Source organism: Carcharhinus amblyrhynchos, chromosome 4, assembly GCF_965287045.1.
Source record: "Carcharhinus amblyrhynchos chromosome 4, sCarAmb.v2.hapA, whole genome shotgun sequence".
NCBI classification, from domain to species: domain Eukaryota; kingdom Metazoa; phylum Chordata; class Chondrichthyes; order Carcharhiniformes; family Carcharhinidae; genus Carcharhinus; species Carcharhinus amblyrhynchos.
The window spans coordinates 35,224,567-35,245,664 of NC_137327.1; the positions used below are offsets into that span (position 1 = coordinate 35,224,567).

The window sequence follows — 21,098 nt, forward strand, 5'->3', positions numbered from 1 at the left end:
AGGAAATGTTACTCTGCTCGCTTTATGATTAATTAAATGCTGAAGAATGAGGTCTGTCGTGCATCTGCCTGGTAACAGCAGGAACAAGAATTTAACAAGGAATGATAGGATATGATCTGCCCAGTGACAAGTAAAAGACCTGCCTAGCAACACCAGTAGCCAGCATTCAAAGGGGGTGATGAGAAGCGACCTTTCCCAGAAACGAGGTCAGCAGACAGATTCAGGTGAACCAATGGTAAATAGGACGATGGGGATAGGGAGGGCCTGGGTGCAATGCTCTGTCAGAGAGCTGGTGCAAACTCGATGGGCCAGATAGCCTCATTCGGCACTACAGGGATTCTGTAGTCCTGTGATTAACATCCAAGAGATCTTAGAGCCGAGAGAGTGCAGGAACCTTCAAAAAAGACAATTTAAGTATCTTTACTGGACCAGGAAAAGACATTTCCCAGACTCGATCATCTAATTGTATTATACAGCAACTGGATTTATACAGCAAGCTGCATTTGACTTATCAATTTATTCAATTTGGGGATGAGAAAGAATTCAGGGATCACATATACATCCATTTTGGAAGAAGGGTTAATTTCCTTATAACCTGTGCATTTAGTAATTCATATATTTAATTGTTTTAGAGTGTTTATAGACCTTGTCGTGTAGATTTGTTTTCTCTTTAGTTTAATGAATAGTCTTTAGTAATTTAACACAATAACTGGGCTGGTTATTCTCACTGGGGTTCCACACACCATTTCAAAACAAAAAGTATACAAACCAGCATTTCAAGTTGAGATGCCCTCGTAGATCACATTCAACTGATTCATGACAGGTCAGAACTCAATGTTTGCTTTTTGAGCACATGCAATGATCACAAAATGTACTTGACTTTACCTCTTACCCAAAGTATTCCGAGCAGTTGTGAAATATAGCTCTCATCAGGGTACAGATTTATGAAAAACGTGGCTGAGATAGAAAGATCTTTCAGTTAAATAGGTAGAATGTGTACAATTTATTTTATATAAAGTGCCCATAAAGCAAGGAGCCAGCCTCATACCTGCACTTCACAATGATATCATCAACAAAATGGAAAACCTTGCAGATAAGTCACAACCCACACTAATGAAGGAATAAATTTACAGAATCAACTGTGGTCCTGTTGGTAATGTGTCTCAATCACTGCTGAATTTGTGCATAAAGATCAAGGCAGACAATCTTCAAGATGGGGGTTGAAAATGTTGCAAGCCTGAAGAATTCTCCCTTGGTGCCATAAAGACAAATGGAGGGTGGAGCTTTCTGCTGCTTCAAACAAAATTGTGGCCTAACTCCTACAGTGAAGAACTATAATCTTGGCTGGTAAAACAAATGAGCCCCTTTTTACTGCCTGAGATGACTATCCATTCAAGACAGTGTTCCTTCCTTTTGCTAGATGGTCTCTCCCTCCGAGATGCTGGTCGAGACTCCCTTGCTGGATTCACTGGTGAATTATTAAGGACTCAGCACCCTCTCCAGACAGTTTCAGTCATGTGATTGCAGTATCAATGCATCCATTGTCCACACAGTTGGTTGAACCCAATGTAATTGATACACATGGGGGAATGTTTGATATCCTATCAATATTCCAACTATGATTAACTCACTGAATTACTTTATTTGAAACTGCACCTTCATGGGGCCAGCAGGTCTAGCAGCTAATGTCATTTTAAAGCCCTTCACTGAAATGTTGAAGAGTCATCAATTAGCACCTGAGAAAGCCATTTGCTTTTAAAGTAAGTTCCCAGACGTGTGTATTCATCATCTGACTTGAATTGTCCAGAAAGCACTAATGGAGTCATCTGACTTTCTGAAGTCAATTTTGTCAACACTGTCAATTCCATGTTGTTCTAAAAAAATGTAAAGTATCCATTTCTCAGTCAGCCAAATGGCCATGATGTAACCGTCACATCTCCCCACAAAAAAGGATAAAAGCCCTTTGTTATATATTTAAAAGGGTAGGTTACTTTAAGAGATGATTAAATGATTTGTTGGTGATGTTACAAGGGTGTTTGCACAGACTGCTGCTTTAATTTCCCTTTGTAATCTTTACAGATGTTTTTCCTTGCATTAAATCGATTATTGTTACTTTGAATCCACGCATCCTTTTCTTTTTGTGGAAAACTTATAACCCCAAACATAGTTAGGGCATTATACCCTTGACATTTCATTATTTTAAATTATATTGTATAGTGTCAGACACAGTTACAACATTCATATACATTCACTCCCATGCACTCCTCAAAGTCAGAGTCATAAACCTTCTACAGCTCACTTGTAACATGTTGCTTTTCATTCACAATTTATGTTACACATCAGCTTTAAGATTAGGGAAAAGTAAAAACTTTTTCCTGTCGCTAGTTATGTTTTGGTAGCTAGGAAGGCTCAGAAAATGAAAAGGATCTTGATGCCTTCCATGACTTTTCCACCTTTAAGTTTCATTAAGCGTTACCAAAAGATGTTATTTTCACGAGTCCATGTTAATGATCAGTCTGACATTCTTAGATACATGATAAGTTTATTGCTATGAGGAAAGAGGTGCTCCTGGTGCTTTTATAAGGCTACTTTTAGTTACTACACCCTGGGTAGACTTTCTTTCCTTGCAATTTAGCCTGAAAGGATTTTAACCCTTGACTATAAGGTTACACATTTCAGCTTCATGGAAGGTGGTAATCTTGATTTCAGGGTTAACATTAGGTGCTAAACTATTTTTGACACATGAAGTGAACCTTGGCTCTCTGCTTCCTCCTGCACTTTGTTCTTTGCTGGGTTTTCACTTGACATTGCAAAGTCCAGGCAGCTTGAGATTTGGAAACTGCAAAATCTGTTTGTTTCAGTCCACAGTACAAAAATCCCCACTGACTTCATTTTCAGTCATGTGCTTTCCACAAGGGATTTTTTTAATTTTCTTCGCCCTTCTTCTTTCCTGTATCTCTGCATGGCTTTTTTCCCTTGCACCATCCTATGTTCCCCATGACTTTACTACCTCCATTTGTTTGTTCAGACTCTGCTGCATTCACTTGTGGCACTTCAACTCCACAAGACACGCTCCTCACTTTCTGCTTCCTGCCCTGGAAACTTTACTTGTCCCCAGTTAAAATTTTAAAAGACATTATTTGACAAGCCCATTTCTGGTGCATTTTTCCCCTTGTTTCTGGTCCTCTCTGGGTCTATATAAATTCTGGTGACTTAATCTCCACATCATGACTTTACCTGCACCAGGTGGATGCTTGCACAAGTTTCCTCAGCTCCTTGAGCCTCTGCAGTAATTTGCTTTTTAGTCTTTCCAGTATCAGTAGTTTCTGCTGACTGTTGTGGAACGTCCTGGGATAACAAATTACATCCAGCCAGGTCATGACCCAGTAAAAGATCCAGACCCTGCACAAGTAAAGCTTGGAATCACATTTAGCAGCCCTGTAACTCTCTTATTTTGCAGGTTTATCTTAATTAAAAGAACCTCTGGTAAGTCCCTAACCAACTCGCTAGCATTCGTTCTGCTTTCAGGCAAAAATGTCTCTCTCATGCTACAAGCAATGTTTGCAAGCAGCCAGTACCTTGGAGGATACTGCACTCATGTACTGGTTTCTTAGAAAGCTAGAGGCCCGTTATCCCCTTAAACAAAAAGCTTTGACAAAACTTCGGGTCTGTGACAGTTAGCATTTGAACAGAAATCACAATTTTCATGGTCACAACCATTGATTTAACCACTGAGTTTCCCCTCCTCTAATGGTTGACTCTTGAACAAATCCAGTCTGTTTTCACATAACTGGGCTTGCCATAAGGGGCAACTTAGGCAAGTTCCTTCCTGGCTTCTTTCTAAAGTCAGTGAGCAGTGTGTCTTTCCCACCTCATTCTCTTTTGAGCTTATTTCTCCTTTACCTTCTGCCCTTTCAACATTCTCCAATTTCCCATCTTTCCCGGAAGCTATTAGCAAAATGTTTTCCTTTATTAAAAAGGTGTGTGTGTGCAAGCTCACAATCATCTGCCATGACAGCAGTGTCCCTCACTCAGTGTCCTTCAATAGGAAATCTGACATTAACTGGGAAGTTGTTCTTCATTTCTTTCAATAGAATTCAACCCCATAAGCTCTCATAAAATGGGTCAAATGAGGTGTCTATTTTAGAGACCTTAGCCTGTGATCAAAATCCTCTCTTTCAAATTCAGTGTCGGTCCGGGACATTCTGGCAGTATGCCTCTGGTACTAAGTCGAATCAGTTTAAAGTGGCAGTTTTCATCTGTTTGCATTCCAGAGAGCTTTCCACTGATAACATGGATCAGCTTCTTGAGCCCTTTCAACTAATTCACCCTGCATGAGTAGGCTCCAAGACTCTCTTGGCCATTTTAATCTCTTAGTAATTTTCTCAAAATGAAATGAAATGAGATTCAGCCTCTTCGTCTTTAAATCCGAACGCTAGCCGCAAGTGTTTCTGAAAATCAAAACTTAACTCAGAGTCTGAATCCGAAGCAAAATCTCCAGCGGCACTTGCATTATCCAATTTCAGCTTCTCCTTCACCGATTCAAACTGCCAGATTACTCTTTCCCACTGCATTTCTCTCTTCCTTTCTCATTCCCATTGTTCTCTGCTATTTGTGCATTTACTTTCCCTTTTTTTGTTCTCCACTTTCTTCTCTTTGGAACTTCAATGTTATTTGCCATTTCTAGTTAATGCTATTTTGCTTGTTTTTGTTCTAAGTTTGCTTCCCCGGTCTCAACCTCAGTGTCAAAATGATTAGCTAGAATTTGGATGATTTCAGCCTTTCTTGCTTTGCGTCTTACACTTATATCTACCTGCATGACTGCAGCTTTTAGATCCTTAATATTTAATGTTTTTAATCTAGTCCTAGTCAGCATTTGAAAGTGCCCATCTTAAATATATGGCACAGTGAAAATGTGAGAAAGTCTTCCCTTTTTTTAACTTTCTGCTTCAAATTTAATCGTTGCTTAATGTTTCCAATTGCAGACACAAGCCTCCAACCTATAACAAGATGTGGAATAATATTCCCCCTTTTTGCATCTTTTGCCTGACCACAACAAGACGTGCTTTTGAAGGGAATATTTTGACCCTTGTGAGTGATGTGACTTTTAAAGAACACATATGAATATACTTTCTTGCAAGTTTAGATCAAGAGAAAGGATAAACACTTATCTTCACAACACCCGAAACGTAAACACAAGAAAACACTCAAACATGCAGATACAAGGAAAGGTGACTTCTAGAGATGTAACATATACTTAGATTAGTGATAGAGTAACAAGAGATAGGGCACTTGTTTACTGTTGTTAAGATAGTGGTTGAAAACATTGCAGGCCTGAAGGAGTCTCTCTTGATTCTACAAGGACGAATGGAGGTTGGAAATTTCTGGCTGTTTCAGACAAAATTGTAATTATGCTTCTGCAGTGAAGCAATATAATCTTGGCCAATAAAACAAATTAGCCCCTTCTTACTTCTTGAGTGACTGTCTATTTGAGGCAGGGTACTTTACTTTTGCTGGGTGGTCTTTCCCTCAGAGGTGCTGATCTGAAACTCCCTTGCTAGGTTCCCTAGTGGATTAATAGCATCCTCCCCAGCCCATTTTTGTCAGGTGATGACAGTATCAATGTACTCTATTGACCACACGATTGGTCAAGGCCAATGATATCGATACACAATGCAGGATGTTTGATATCCTATCAAACATCCAGCAAAGATTAACGCATTGAATGACTTTATTTCGTATACAAATTTTTATAGGGCTAGTGGGTCTAGTAGGTACTGTCAAAACCTTTCCATTGAAATTGGAAGGTGTAGTCAATTACTACCTGTGAAATCCATTTGCATTTTAAGTAACATCACAAAGGTATATTATTATGTCTCTCTCAGTCTGTCCAGAAACCACAAAATGAGTAACTTGACTCTCTGCTGTCCACTTTGTAAAGATAGTGTCAATTTCATGATGCTGTTTTCTATTTTTTTGAAGTGTTCATTTCCAAATAGCCTTTACAAGCATGATGTTACTGTCGCAGTCCATACATACATCAAGTACACCATCTTTATCAACCCTTGCCATTACTTCTTCAAATAACTCAATCAAGTAAATCAAACATAAATTGCCTTTAACAAGTCCCTGCTGGCTGATTTCAATCCACCTTTCTCAAGTGATAATTCACTTTTTCCCCCCTCAGAGCTCTATGTTAGGTTGACTGACCCGTAGTTTCTCCCCTTTTAAAACAGAAATGTAATATTTACAATCTGTATGGCCTCAGTGCCACTGTTACATTCAAGGGGAATTGGAAGATTATGGCCAGAGCTTCTGTTATCTCCACCCTTACTTCCCTCAGCAACCTGTGACGTATTTGATCTGGAGCAGATGATGTTTCTATTTTGAGCACTGCTAATCTTACACGTGCCTTCCCTTTATTTTTAACCTTTGGAATTCCTCTACGCTACTGCTTTTACTGGCAGCACATCCTTCACTGAACTATTTCACTATCTGCATGTTTATAAACGACTTTGGGTTGCCTTTTATGTTGCTTGCTGTATTTTAAAATGTTTCCAGTGTGAGACATAGATATATAATGCAGAGCACTAGTTTCTAGATAGTTTTTCCAAAAATTGCTGCCACTTTCTAAGCAACGTAACTCTAACCAATTAGCCAGAATAGTTGCCATTTTCATGGCAGTTTGCACTCCACTCAGTCTGACTTTGCTGCCTAAGTACACCCACTATAGCCTTCCCAGACCCACTAAGGCAGGCTCAAGGATAGAACTGGAGAACAAATGATGGCACTGGGTCAGTAGACCAAAACACTCCCTCCTCTGGATGAACTTGTTGAAGACAGGTCATCAAAGACAGTGGCGAACTGCCCAGCAGCGATGGGTAGCCAATCTAGGTTACTAAATGCCTAATTTAGGCATATTGAGGATACCGCCAGGATCTTCCCAATAGCAGGCATCAAGGCCTGGTGGGTGCCAAGAGCAGATGCAAGACCTCTTCCAATTTACCATCAACCCTAGGCACAAGAATTGGAGAGCTACAGTTGGGGCTTCAGGTCTGGCCATAGAGAGGTTTTCCTCTCATGCAGGTGGCCTGTGGGGGCAGCTGTTGTCACATTTTAAGTTAAAAGAGTAAATACTTCTTCAGAGGGCAACTCAAGATGCAGGTATCATCATGCTCCTCATCCTACAGGAACTGCACCCATCTCTGTCAGTCAGGGTGCCATCCTTCCAAGGTTGTAGGCCCTCTGGTTGCGCCTGCAGTTTCAGGAACATGCCTGCCAACCTCAACTGAACGGCTGACATAGAGACCAGAAGATTACGCCAGCAGGCACGTTACCAACAAGCATGGCTTTCAGTAATGGTCCCACCTTCAATTAATGAGGGTGTGTTCCCACCCTAAATACCCAGTGTTAGTTTGAATCTCAAAAATTCCTAAAAACCTAAAGCACAGGATCTCAGATTCCTGATTCAAAAAAAATACTTCTCATCAACTGCGTAAAACTTCATAAAGACAATTTTAAAACAAACAGCACAAACCTCTGTTTATCAGAACAAACTATCCCAATATGCTTTTCAATCACCATTAATCACCACATGTCTAAGAAATCCATCACATACACAGTTGGTCTAATGTAATTAGATTGCTTCACTTGATTGATTCTGTTCTATGCAGGCATTATCTTACACTGCTTTTCCCAAATATTGGAAGAAATGAGGCAATTATTTTTATTCATTTGTGGGACATGAGCATATTTTGGCCTTGGAGGGAGTGCAGAGGAGGTTTACTAGGCTGATGCCGGAGTTGAGGGGGTTGAGCTATGAGGAGAGGCTGAATAAATTAGGCTTGTATTCGTTAGAGTTTAGAAGAATGAGGGGAGATCTTATTGAGACGTATAAGATGATGAATGGGATGGATAGGATAGAGGTGGAGAGACTCTTCCCGCTCAGAAAGGATAGTAGGACTAGGGGGCACAGCCTCAAGATAAAGGGGGGGGCGGTTTAGAACGGAGTTGAGGAGGAACTTCTTCACTCAAAGGGTGGTGAATCTCTGGAATTCTCTGCCCGTTGAAGTGGTGGAGGCTGCCTCGCTAAATATTTTTAAGACGCGGGTTGATGGGTTTTTGGTAAGAGAGGGGATTAAGGGTTATGGGGAGAGGGCGGGAATGTGGAACTGAGCCACGACAGATCAGCCATGATCTTATTGAATGGCGGGGCAGGCTCAAAGGGCTAGATGGCCTACTCCTGCTCCTATTTCTTATGTTCTTATGTTCTTACTTACTGCCCATCCCTAGTCACCCTTGAACTGAGTGGCTTGTTAGGCCATTTCTGAGGGCAGCTGAGAGAGAATCACATTGCTGTGGCTCTGGAGTCACATGTAGGTCAGACTGGGTAAGGACAGCAAATTTCCTTCCCTAAAGGCCAATAGTAAACTAGGTGGGTTTTCTGACAATCGAATAATAAACCATTACAAATTGATGTCATGCCATTACAGGCCCTCATAGATCAGAGGAGGCAGTGGTGCAGTGATATTGTCACTGGACCAGTAATCCAGGGACCCAAGGTAATACTCTCAGGCCCTGGGTTCAAATCCCACCACAGCCGAATCCAGAAAAATCTGGAATTCAAAAGTTTAATGATGATGATGATTGTCATAAAAAACCCATCTGGTTCTCTAATGTTCTTTAGTGGGTGGCATGATGGTTAGCACTGCTGCCTCACAGGGATCTGGGTTCAATTCAGGCTTTGGATAATTGTCTGCGTGGAGTTTGCTCTTTCTGCCCATGTCTGTGTGGGTTTCCTCCGGGTGCTCCAATTTCCTCCCACAGTCCAAAAGACGTGCTGGTTAGGTGCATTGGCCATGCTAAATTCTCCCTCAATGTACCTAAACACGTGCCAGAGTGTGGCAACTAGAGGACTTTCACAGTAACTTCATTGCAGTGTTCATATAAGCCTACTTGTGACACTAATAACTAAACTTAAATAGTGTGCAAATCTGGTGGATTGGCAATGTTAAATTACCTTTTAGTGCCCAAAGATAGGTAAATTAGGGGGATTAGTGGGGTAACAGGGGTAGTGCGATTGGTGGGCCTGGATAAGATGCATTGTTGGAGAGTCGGTGCAGACTCTTTCTGCACTGCAGGGGTTCTATAACAATTTAAGTCTGATATACTGCCTCAGCACGCTAAGCTGCAGTCATTAGAAAAGGCTTTCAGGTCACAATTGTTCAATGCTGACCTGAGTGCCAGTCCAATACTGATTTTGTTTTAAATTGTATTCCTTTCTTAAAGTTACAAAGCCAATGCAGAGAGTGGACGGGATGAACCTTTAATCCATCTCTTTACGTGCTCCAAAAACCAATTCAAGTTGAATCCAATTCATGGTCCCCACCAGAGCAACACAAGATCCAAGCTGACAAGATAACACATTGCACCTGATCTTGGGCTAGATCTTAACCAATTCCAAAACGGTTCATTGTTTTATTAATACAAAGAGCCCCTAACTAGGTTCATAGTTTTGTTCTGGCTGTCAAAAAGATGGGAACGACAATAAACTCTATCTACCCACAGCATTCTGAATTCAGAAACAAATTGAAAACAACCGAGCATGGAATAAAGTTTGTCAAATCGGTTAAACTAGAAGTAAAATAATGGGTTTTCCCTCCATTTAGGTAGTTAGTCAAAGGTATTCTTCTAACTTCAGGTTTCATCTTTTTATCAAGTAGGCTACCAGAGGCCTGCTATCACATATAGTTTTTAATTGATATTTTCTTTGACTCAACATTGCCTGCAAGCAGGCCGTGTGCCTACTACAATGGAAAGTTTGTCTGGCCATGATAAGAACATAAGAACATAAGAAATAGGAGCAGGAGTAGGCCATCTAGCCCTTCGAGCCTGCCCCGCCATTCAATAAGATCATGGCTGATCTGTCGCTGCTCAGTTCCACTTTCCCGCTTTCTCCCCATAACCCTTAATCCCCTCTCTCATCAAAAACCCATCAACCTGCGTCTTAAAAATATTTAGCGAGGCAGCCTCCACCACTTCAACGGGCAGAGAATTCCAGAGATTCACCACCCTTTGAGTGAAGAAGTTCCTCCTCAACTCCGTTCTAAACCGCCTCCCCTTTATCTTGAGGCTGTGCCCCCTAGTCCTACTGTCTTTTTTGAGCGGGAAGATGACACCATGATTGTACTTGGGAACTCTTACTCTTGTGTTATCACGGGATCCACAACATTATGAAAACTAGGAACAATATAAAGTTTTATCAGACTGATGTTCAACAGATCCAAAGCAGACGCCATCTGCCTGGCCCTGCACTTAACCCTGGAACACCTGGATAACAAAGATATCTATGTTAGGCTCCTATTTATTGACTATAGCTCAGCCTTCAACACCATTATTCCTGTGAAACTCATCTCCAAACTCCGTTACCTGGACCTTGGCTCCTCCTTGCGATTGGATCCTGAACTTCCTAACCCGCACAGCACAATCAGTAAGGATAAGCAACAACACCTCCTCCTTGGTCATCCTCAACATCGATACCCCACAAGGCTGTGTTCCCAGCCCCCTACTACACTCCTTATACACCTGTGACTGTGTGACCAAATTCCCCTCCAATTCGATTTTCAAGTTTGCTGACGACACTATCATAGTGGGTCGGATCTCAAACAATGACAAGACAGAGTACAGGAATAAGATAGAGAACCTGGTGAACTGGTAAAGCGACAATAATCCCTGCCTCAATGTCAACAAAATGAAGGAGATTATCACTTCAGGAAGACTAGAGGAGAACATGCCCCTGTCTACATCTACGAGGACAAAGCAGAAAGAGTCAAGAGCTTCAAGTTTTTAACACTCTGATCACCAACAACCTGTCCTGATTCCCCCCATGCTGACACTATAGTTAAGAAAGCCCACCAACACCTCTACTTTCTCAAAAGACCAAGGAAATTTGGCAAGTCAACTACAACTCTCACCAACTTTTACAGATGCACCAGAGAATGCATACTTTCTAGTTATATCACAGCTCGGTATGGCTCCTGCTCTGCCCAAGACCACAAGGAACTTCAAAAGGTCATGAATGTAGCCCAATCAATCATGCAAACCAGCCTTCCATCCATTGACTCTGTCTACACTTCCCTCTGCTTTGGCAAAGCAGCCAGCATAATTAAGGACCCCACGCACCCCAGACATTCTCCCTTCCACCCTCTTCCATCGGTGGAAAGTTACAAAAGTCTGAGGACATGTACTAACCTACACAAAAAACAGCTTCTTCCATGCTGCCATCAGACTTTAAAGTTGACCTACCCCTGCATTAAGTTGATCTTTCCCTACACCCTAGCTATAACTATAATATTACATTCTGCACTCTTGTTTCCTTCTCAATGGATGGCATGTTTTGTCTGTGTAGGGTGCAAGAAACAATACTTTTTATGGTATACTAATATGTGGCAATAATAAATCTAATTAAACAGATGGTTTATGAAATGAAACAGTTAAATGAACCATATATGGTGCAAAATAGTGAATCATTCTTGATGTATAAAATAATCACTTCCCTGCCAATCTTTGGAATCAAGATAGCTGGTTGCAAAGTTATCCAGGTATTAGTTACTTCACACGCAAACAGATCATACAAATAGTGGCTCATTCACAACACATTCATTGCAGCAAATTGTGAATCTTAAGAATATTCTGCATTTGAAAATGTGTGAGAAGGTTATCACTGTATTAGAAAACAGCACTTTAGTGTATTTTACATGAAGTTCATTTCAATTACTAACTTATTCAAACTTGAATACATCAGGTTTGATTTCTCAAAAATGCATTAAACTGATACACTGCCAGTTGAGTGGCCTAATCAGCTTACACATATGTGATAAAGGTTATTTATCTGTTAGTGTCAGAGTGCTCATGTTTCTAGGTGTGGCAGTTCCATTGAAAGGGCAGTTGATCAACACATTCAAGTATATTTTATCCCACAGTAAAGTCAACTGTTGAGCACCTGTATACATACTGCTTTTCACAGAATTCGTTTTTCTTTTGTTCCCTCAATTTACTCTCATTTCTTTATGGTACTGATTCATCTTGGTGCTTACATCCATAGTAACCTGGTAATCTTTGATACTTAAATGAGAGTAACCATTCATGTTTATGGATAGGCCAAGTACCAAAAGCACATACCACACTTGGCACAGAATATTGAATACAGGATTTTGAGCATGATTGGAACTTAATAAGGTCTCTCAAAGTTCACCGCCAGGACCAAGAGGCTGTTGTCAAGGCATGCAGAGAAATGGGATATATAGCAGGGATGATATAGTATAAAGTAAAAATGAAATATTGGCCCATAACCTCCTCAGTGCAGCAATCTCCGTCAGATTGACACACTGAATGAACTTGCCTTCACTGGAATTCCAAAGGCCCTGTCTCAGCCAATCTTCCTCACTCAGGCTGGCTAAGACAGGATCAGCAAAGCACACTCTGGCAGCATCAATGTGAAGTAACTAGGACGCAGGGAAATAAGTCACTCCCCCAAAGTGACAATTTAAAGGGAGTAGGTAAGTTTCAAAAAAAATGGTGTAGAAAATTTGGGGGGGAAGAGAGAGAGAGAGAGAGAGAGAGAGAGGGGTGGAGAGAAGAACCAGGAGGAAGAGAGACAGGAGTGAGTGGGCAAGAGACACTGGGAGGGGAACTAGGGAAACTTGGGGTGGGGGATGAGGGTCAGAGTGGAGGGTGAGAGGTGGGTACTTTGGTGAGTCCCCTGGTGAGTCGTGCAAGGCTGGATCTGGGTGCCTAGGAAGTTATTTTGGAGTTAGAAGTGATTTTTTTTTCAAAGAAGGGCCAATAGAATGATCCAATATAGGCTGAATGCTTTAGTTTGGAATATGATAGACTTTAAGGTAATTTGATTCAGGTATTGAAAACAATGAACAGGCCAGACTGAGTGGACAAAGTAATTGAACTCAATGGTGTAGGCAAAATTGCGGTGGTGGGGATTCTCTGCAAGCCTAGGGCCTAGCTCAGGCAGCTAGGTCAATTACTCACTGGTATCATTGTTTAGAAGGTGTGTGGGATGATGTTGGGCAATGTACTCACAATAGTTATGATTTCCAAGAACTCATTTTGATCACGTTCAGGATTTCAGGATGAATTTCTCAAATATATTTCACTCCCTGAATTGGCTTATTATTTTATCTGTTTCTGTAACTCTGTCAAGCAATTACTGGTTGGTAGCAATACTGTGAATTCTGGTGTTTGGTTGCATCATGGCTGTCTAGAACAGGCTCAATGGGCTATTTTCAAACATTCGTGCGCGTCACACGATCATGAGGGAGTTCTGCAATTTATTTCATTTTGAGAGATGTCAGAGCCAAGCCTAATCCCATCCACGTCCTTCATTCACAAATGTGCTTTTCTTGGCAGAGGCATTTGGGTTTGCAATCAGGGACTAAACCCATGGATGAATTTCCTCTCCCTCGCCTAAAAGTGATAAGGCCAATTATTGGGCCTGAACTATCACCCCAGCTGAGATCATCTAATTCAGCTCAGATCGGAAATCCAATGCGATCTTTGCAGCCTCACTTCCACAGTGAGCAGTGAATTAACTCAACGACAACATTGGATGTAACCCTATAATTAGTGACATCTTCAACTATATTTAAAATACCAGATATCTAATCTTAGTTAAAAGGCAAAACAATTCTCGTGCCTAATGAAGAATCCTAATTTAATCATTGCAAGTAGTATTTGTGTTACTCTATATTTAGGCTATATTTAAATAAAATTGTCAGTTTTAATTTTAGGCTCTTAAATTAGATAAAGTTTGCAACACTTGGTATCTAAAATTACAGTCAAATGTCAAGCCTAATATATTTTAGTGGCAGAGATTCTGTCAATCTCAGATGCTCAATCCGCCAGAGAACATCCAACATAGTATAATTTGAGACTGACAAGTCCAGTTCAGCAAAGCACACAACTTAGCTTTCAGTATGAAAGCTTCAAAGTCAAAGACAACTGCAGTGTTACTCAGCAATGTGTCCCTAGTAGTTAGGTATTTATTACGACAATTTGTTTTGCAAATAATAATGTTTATTGCTTACAGAACTCCCCTGTGGAGGCCTGTATCTGTTTGCCTTCCATTTTTCAGTCAAGTGGAAATATCCTGCAACAATAAAGTCACTCATCAACTTCCCACCACCACAGAATCAAAGTATCACAGAATTGTTACGGCACAGAAGGAGGCCATTTGGCCCAGCATGCCTATACCAGTTCCCCAAACAAGCATCACAACTTAGCCATTCCCTTGCCTTGTCCCCTTATGCATTGTTTCTATTCAAGTAAACATTTAACATCCTCTTGAATGCCTCAATTGAACCAGCCTCCATCACACTTCCAGGCAGTGCATTCCAGACTTGAATCATCACTCACTGTGGGAAAAAGATTTTTTCACAAAGAACAAAGAAAATTACAGCACAGGAACAGGCCTTTGGCCCTCCAAGCCTGCACCAATCACGCTGCCCAACTTAACTAAAAGCCTCTGCCCTTCCAGGGACCATATTTCTCTATTCCCATTCTAATCATGTACTTGTCAAGATGCTCCTTAAAAGTCACTACTGTATCCGCTTCCACTACCTCCCTGGCAACAAGTTCCGGGCACCCACTACTCTCTATGTAAAAAATCTGCCTCGTACATCTCCTTTATACCTTATCCCTCACACCTTAAATCTATGCCCCCTAGTAATTGACTCTTCCATCCTGGGAAAAAGCTTCTGACCCATGCCTCTCATAATCTTGTAGACTTCTACAGGTCTCTCTCAACCTCCTTCACTCTAGTGAGAACAAACCAAGTTTCTCCAACCTTTCCTCATAGTTAATGTCCTCCAGGCAACATCCTGCTAAATTTTTTCTGTACGTCTCCAAAGCCTCCACATCCTCCTGGTAGTGTGACGACCAGAATTGAACGCTATTTTCTAAGTGCGGCCTAACTAAGGTTCTATAAAGCTGCAACATGACTGGCCAATTTTTAAACTCAATACCCCGGCTGATGAAGGCAGGCATGCCATATGCCTTCTTGACTACTTTCTCCACCTGCATTGCCACTTTCAGTGACCTGTGTACCTGTACACCCAGATTCCTTTGCCTATCAATACTTCTAAGGGTTCTGCCATTGACTGTTTATTTCCTATCTGTATTAGACCTTCCAAAATGCATTACCTCACATTTGTCCAGATTAGACTCCATCTGCCATCTCTCTGCCCAAGTTTCCAACTGATCTATATCTTGCTATATCCTCTGATGGTCCTCATCGCTATCTGCAAATCCAGCAACCTCTGTGTCATCCACAAACTTACTAATCAATCCAGTTACATTTTCCTCCAAATCATTTATATATATTACAAACAGCAAAGGTCCCAGCACTGATCCCTGAGGAAGGCCACTTGTCACTGCCCTCCATTCAGAAACATACCCTTCCACTGCTACCCTCTGTCTGCTTTGACCAAGCCAGTTTTGTATCCACCTTGTCAGCTCACCTCTGATCCCATGTGACTTCACCTTCTGCACCAGTCTGCCAGGAGGGACCTTGTCAAAGCATTACTGAAGTCCATGTAGACAACATCTACTGCCCTACCCTCAATCATCTTCATCACTTCCTCGAAAAACTTGATCAAGTTCGTGAGACATGACCTCCCCTTCACAAAATCATGTTGCCTCTCACTAATATGTCTACTTATTTCCATGTGGGAATAAATCCTGTCTCGAAGAATCCTCTCCAATAATTTCCCTACCACTGATGTAAGGCTCACCAGCTTGTAATTACCTGGACTATTCTTGCTACCCTTCTTAAACAAAGGAACAACATTGGCTAGTCTCCAATCCTCTGGGGCTTTCCCTGAGCCAGTGAGGATACAAAGATTTCTCTCAAGGCCCCAGCAATTTCCTCCCTTGCCTCTCTCAATATTCTGGGGGTATATCCCATTAGGTCCTGAGGAACTTGTCCACCTTAATGTTTCTCAAGAACCCCAATATGTCCTCCTTTATCTCAACATGACTCAAACTATCTACACATCCCTTCCCAGACTCATCATCTACCAAGTCCTTCTCTTTTGGTGAATACTGATGCAAAGTACTCATTTAATACCTCGACCATTTCCTCAGGGTCCACGCATAGATTCCCTCCCTTGTCCTTGAGAGGGCCAACCCTCTCCCTGGTTACCCTCTTGCTCTTTATATATGTATAAAAAGCCTTGGGATTTTCCTTAATCCTGCTGGCTAATGCTTTTTCCTAACCCCTTTTAGCCCTTCTTACTCCTTGCTTAAGTTTCTTTCTACTTTCCTTGTATTCCACACTTGCTTTGTGTGTTTCCAGCCTCCTAGCTTTGACAAATGCTTCCTTTTTCTCTTTGACTATTTGACAATTTGACCAAGCTTTCACATGACATTTGCTTCTTCTGCAAATCACCTTAAATCTGTGCCCTCTTATTCTTGATTCTTTTATGAGATGGAACAATTTCTCTACTCTGTCCATCCCTATCATGATTTTGAACACCTCTATCAAATCTCCTTTCAGCCAAGGAGGACAGTCCCAACACCTTGATTTTATCCTTACAGATGAAGTTTCTCATCCCCGGAACTATTCCAGTAAATCTGTTTTGCACACTCTCCAATATGTTCACATCCTTCCAATGGTGTGGCACCCAGAACTGTACACAGCATTCTAGCTGAGTGTGGGTACAGCTCTTGTTCTCTATGTCCCTATTAATAAAGCTAAAGATACTATTTACTTTATTAATTTCTCTCTCCACCCATCCTGTTACCTTCAAGGATTTATGCACATATATACCCTCTGCTCCTGCACCTCCTTTATATTGTCTCTCATGTTCTTCCTACTAAAACATATCACCTCAAATCAGTGTCAATATATTTTCAGACCAAACACAGGAAGGGAGTGCAATCCAATCCCCTTACAGTAATGCCAATGGAGTGAATTCATTTGACACAATGGTAGTAAGGGAAGGGAAACTATATTGGGGAAGCAATGGCCTATTGGTATTATCGCTAGATTATTAATCCCGAAACTGTAATGTTCTGGGGACTAAAACCTATCTATTTGACCAAGCTTTTAGCCATTGGCCCTGATGTCGTGTTTTATTTTATGATGCCACTGTGAAGTGTAGGGCAGTTTATTAAGTAAAGTTGCTATGAAAACGTAAGTATTTGTTGTTTCTGTAATCAAAGAGGTTATTTGCCCAAACTGTCCCATTAGAACATAGAACATAAAAAAACTACAGCACAAACAGGCCCTTCAGCCCACAAGTTGCGGCAAACATGTCCCTACCTACTAGGCTTACCTATACCCCCCTAAGTCCCATGTACTTATCCAAAAATCTCTTAAAAGACCCTATCAAATCCGCCTCCATCACCACTGCCAGCAGCCGATTCCACACACCCACTGCCCTCTGAGTGAAAAACTTACCCTTGACATTTCCTCTGTTACCTAGTCCCCAGCACCCTAAACCTGTGTCCTCTTGTGGCAGCCTTTTCAGTCCTGGGAAAAAGCCTCTGAGAATCCACTCGATCTATACCTCTCAACATCTTATACACCTCTATCAGATCCCCTCTCATCCTTCGTCTCTCTAAGGAGAAAAGACCAAGCGCTCTCAACCTATCCTCATAAGGCATGCCACCCAATCCAGGCAACATCCTTGTAAATCTCCTCTGCACCCTTTCTATGGCTTCCACAGCCTTCCTGTAATGAGGTGATTAATGTGAACGAATTGCATTTAAGAATCTACTTTCTGTCAGTAGCATTATAAACAGGAGAGTCTGTTTTCAAAAGAAATACATTTATATGGTACATTTCACAGCATCAGGACCTCTCACAGCACTTTACAAGCAAAATTCTTTTTCCGTTGCCCTAATTTATGTAGGAAATTCACCTGCCAGCTTGCGCACACCCCCACAATTAACAAGGTGATAGTGACTAAAGATTATATGTTTTTGTGATGTTCGCTGAAGTATAAATATTGGCCAGAACACCACAGATAACACCCCAGCATGTCTTCAAGATAGTGGCATGGGATCCATCAGAAACGATGGACAGGACCTCGGTTTAACGTTTCATCACAAATCTGGCACCCATGACATTACAGCATCCCCTCTGTAGTGCACTTGAGTGTCTGTCAAAGTTATGTGCACAAGTCTCAAGTGGACTATGAATGTAAGAGCAAGGAAGTCTTACTGCAGCTGTACAGGGCCTTGGTGAGACCACATCTGGTGTACTGTGTGCAGTTTTGGTATCCTTACCTAAGAAATATAATTCCCACAGAGGGAGTGCAGCAAATGTTCATCAGACTGATTCTTGGGATGACAGGGTTTGCATACAGGGAGAGAGAGATTGGGTCGACTGGGCCTGTATTCACTGGAATTTAAAAGAATGAGAGGGGATCCAATTAAAATATATTTAAATCTGATAGGACTGGACAGACTGGATGCAGGGATGTTGTTTCCTCCAGATGGGTGCTCTAAAACCAGGGGGTCACAGTGTCAGGATGTGGAGTAGGCCATTTAGGCCTCAATGAACCAATAGTCTTTTTGTGCTGTAAAACACTATGGGTGCAATCTTACTGACAGTTCATGCCACGCTCCTGCTCAGCAAAGTTAGAGAATTTAGCACCCAGCCAAATCTCCACTCACTGCAGTGGTAGGAAAATCCTGCCAGCGTGAATGACCGTAACATTCTGGCCTATGACTGAGATGAGGAGAAACTCCTTCACTTAGAGGTTAGTGAATCTGTAGAATTCTCTGTAACAGAAGGAGGCCAAGTCACTGAATATATTTAAGGAGGAAACAGATAAATTTCTACACCTAAAGCTGTCAAGGGGTATGGAGAGTGTGGGAGTATGGTGTTGAGATAGAGGAACAGCATGGGTGGCGTGGTGGCACAGTGGTTAGCACTGCTGCTTCACAGCTCCAGGGACCTGAGTTTGATTCCAGCCTTAGGTCCCTGTCTGTGCAGAGTTTGCATATTCTCCCCGTGTCTGCATGGGTTTCCTCCGGGTGCTCCAGTTTCCTCCCACGGTCCAAAGATGAGTAGGTTAGGTGCATTCGCCATGCTAAATTGCCCCTTAGTGTCCTGGGATGCATAGGTTAGAGGGAGTAGCAGGGTAAATATGTGGGATTATGGGGATAGGACCTAGGTGAGATTGTTGTTGGTGCAAACTTGATGAGACAAATGGCCTCCTTCTGCACTGCAGGGTTTCTATGATCATAATGAATGGCAGAACAGGTTCAAAGACCAAATAACCTACTCTTGCTCATATTTCCTATGAACCCACAAACCTCTGACTCAAAGTCCAGAGCCCAAGCACCATCGCACACGTTATTGTAAAACTACAACACTGCACGTGCAATAACGATACCATATGGAGAGCCAGTTCCAGCACGAAAATCCTGACAATCCAGGAGCGATCAGAATACTAAAGTCAACGGCTTTCTGTATTCAGTTAGAATACAAATACCTTGGCAACAGGAGGATGTGGACCACTGCATCTTTTTTGAAAGCTAAACAAATATCTGAAGCAGAGAAAGGTACAAGGCTTTCAGGTGTGTGATGAAAGAGCAGCGCTCCAAAAGCTCGTGATACCAAATAAACCTGTAGGACTTTAACCTGGCGTTGTGAGACTTCTTAGTGTGTCCACCCCAGTCCAACACCAGCATCACCACATAATGATGGAGGGGGCAGTGGGTGAAGCAGACAGAAGTACAAGGCTGTAAGAGGGAGCAGTGGGATTAGTTAGGGTTTGATCTAGGAGACAGCAGGACGGGATGGGCTAAATGGTGTAAACTTGCAGAGACTACCTGTTGTAATGGTGCTGCTGCACTGTTGTAGAGTTACCCAGCTTTATCTATGTAATGCCATGCCAGGCTCAGCCTGAGATGTTGTTCCCCTGGCTGGGTGAATGGACCCGGGTTCTGGTCTGATGCTGTGGCCCAGACAGGTGGATGTGAGAGGCTGCCCCCCACCCCCCCCACCCCGGGTTGCTTACCTGGCGAGTAGAGCTGAGCCAGCTCCCTGGCCCCGGCGTGTTGCGGTCCCCAGCGCGGCACGGTGCTGCTCCTCGCCCCGGCTCCGTGCTCGTTACCGTTCGGGTCCTCCTCAGCCATGGAGCGCCGCTCAATGTCCGCCTCCGACAGGGCAGTGGCTGCCTCCTCCATCCCGGAGAATGCTGCAAGCCTCACCCCCTGGGAGGAAGGGGAAGCGGGGAGACTGGGCTGCCTGGCTCCGGGAGCTGCTCTGGATCACCGAGCCCGCATTCAGAGGCGGGCAGCCAGCACTCAGTCTGCTGCTGCAGGCCAGCCGGGGAGAGGCTGGGGAACCAGGGACAGGCTGAGGATCTGGCTCCGAGCAGAGTTACAGACTGGCGGTGCGGAAAGACGTGCAGCCCCGTACGTGCAGACTAAGGGCGGAGTGTCTGCTCCACTTTAAACTGTCTCAGTCCTGACTGCAGCAAGAAAGTTAGACACACACAGGGACAAGCAGCTTCCTCCCACTCCAAAAGTTCCAAAAACCATCAATCTCTCATTGCATAAAATGATTCCCTTCACGAAAATCTCTGGGCGGTTCCAGGTCCAGCTACTTTTAATTCCCTATGACATTTCACAGCCAACCCAGAAGTGAACTTCTCGGTTTTGGTTTCAAAGTATAATCTGTGAGGAGGAATCAGAAAGGTTTGAAATGGTTGTTGACCTGTGTCCCAAGGGAGTTGATTTGATTTGATTTATTATTGCCATGTGTATTGGGATACAGTGGAAAGTATTGTTTCTTGGGCCCTATACAGGCAAAGCATACCATACCTAGAGTACAGAGGGGAGAAGGAAAAGAGAGGGTGCAGAATGTAGTGTAACAGTCATAGCTGGGGTGTAGAGAAAGATCAACTTAACACAAGGTAGGTCCATTCAAAAGTCTGATGGCAGCAGGGAAGAAGCTGTTCACTTTGGTTGGTACATGTTTTCAGACCTTGTTCCCGATGGAAGAAGGTGGAAGAGAGTATATTTGGGGTTGTGTGGGGTCTTAGATTATGCTGTTTTTCCAAGGCAGT

The 21,098-nt window shown here is 42.5% G+C and overlaps 1 protein-coding gene across 1 annotated transcript in view; it reads right to left on the bottom strand.

The window, feature by feature from the left end:
- peds1a (plasmanylethanolamine desaturase 1a) overlaps positions 1–20,670 on the bottom strand; it is a 129,030-nt gene extending 108,360 nt beyond the window's left edge. The window contains exon 1 of the mRNA XM_080186960.1: positions 20,046–20,670. Within this exon, the coding sequence (XP_080043086.1) occupies positions 20,046–20,214 (169 nt within the window). The 5' untranslated portion in view covers positions 20,215–20,670. The remainder of the gene's footprint in view (positions 1–20,045) is intronic.
- Between the last annotated feature and the right edge of the window lie 428 nt (positions 20,671–21,098).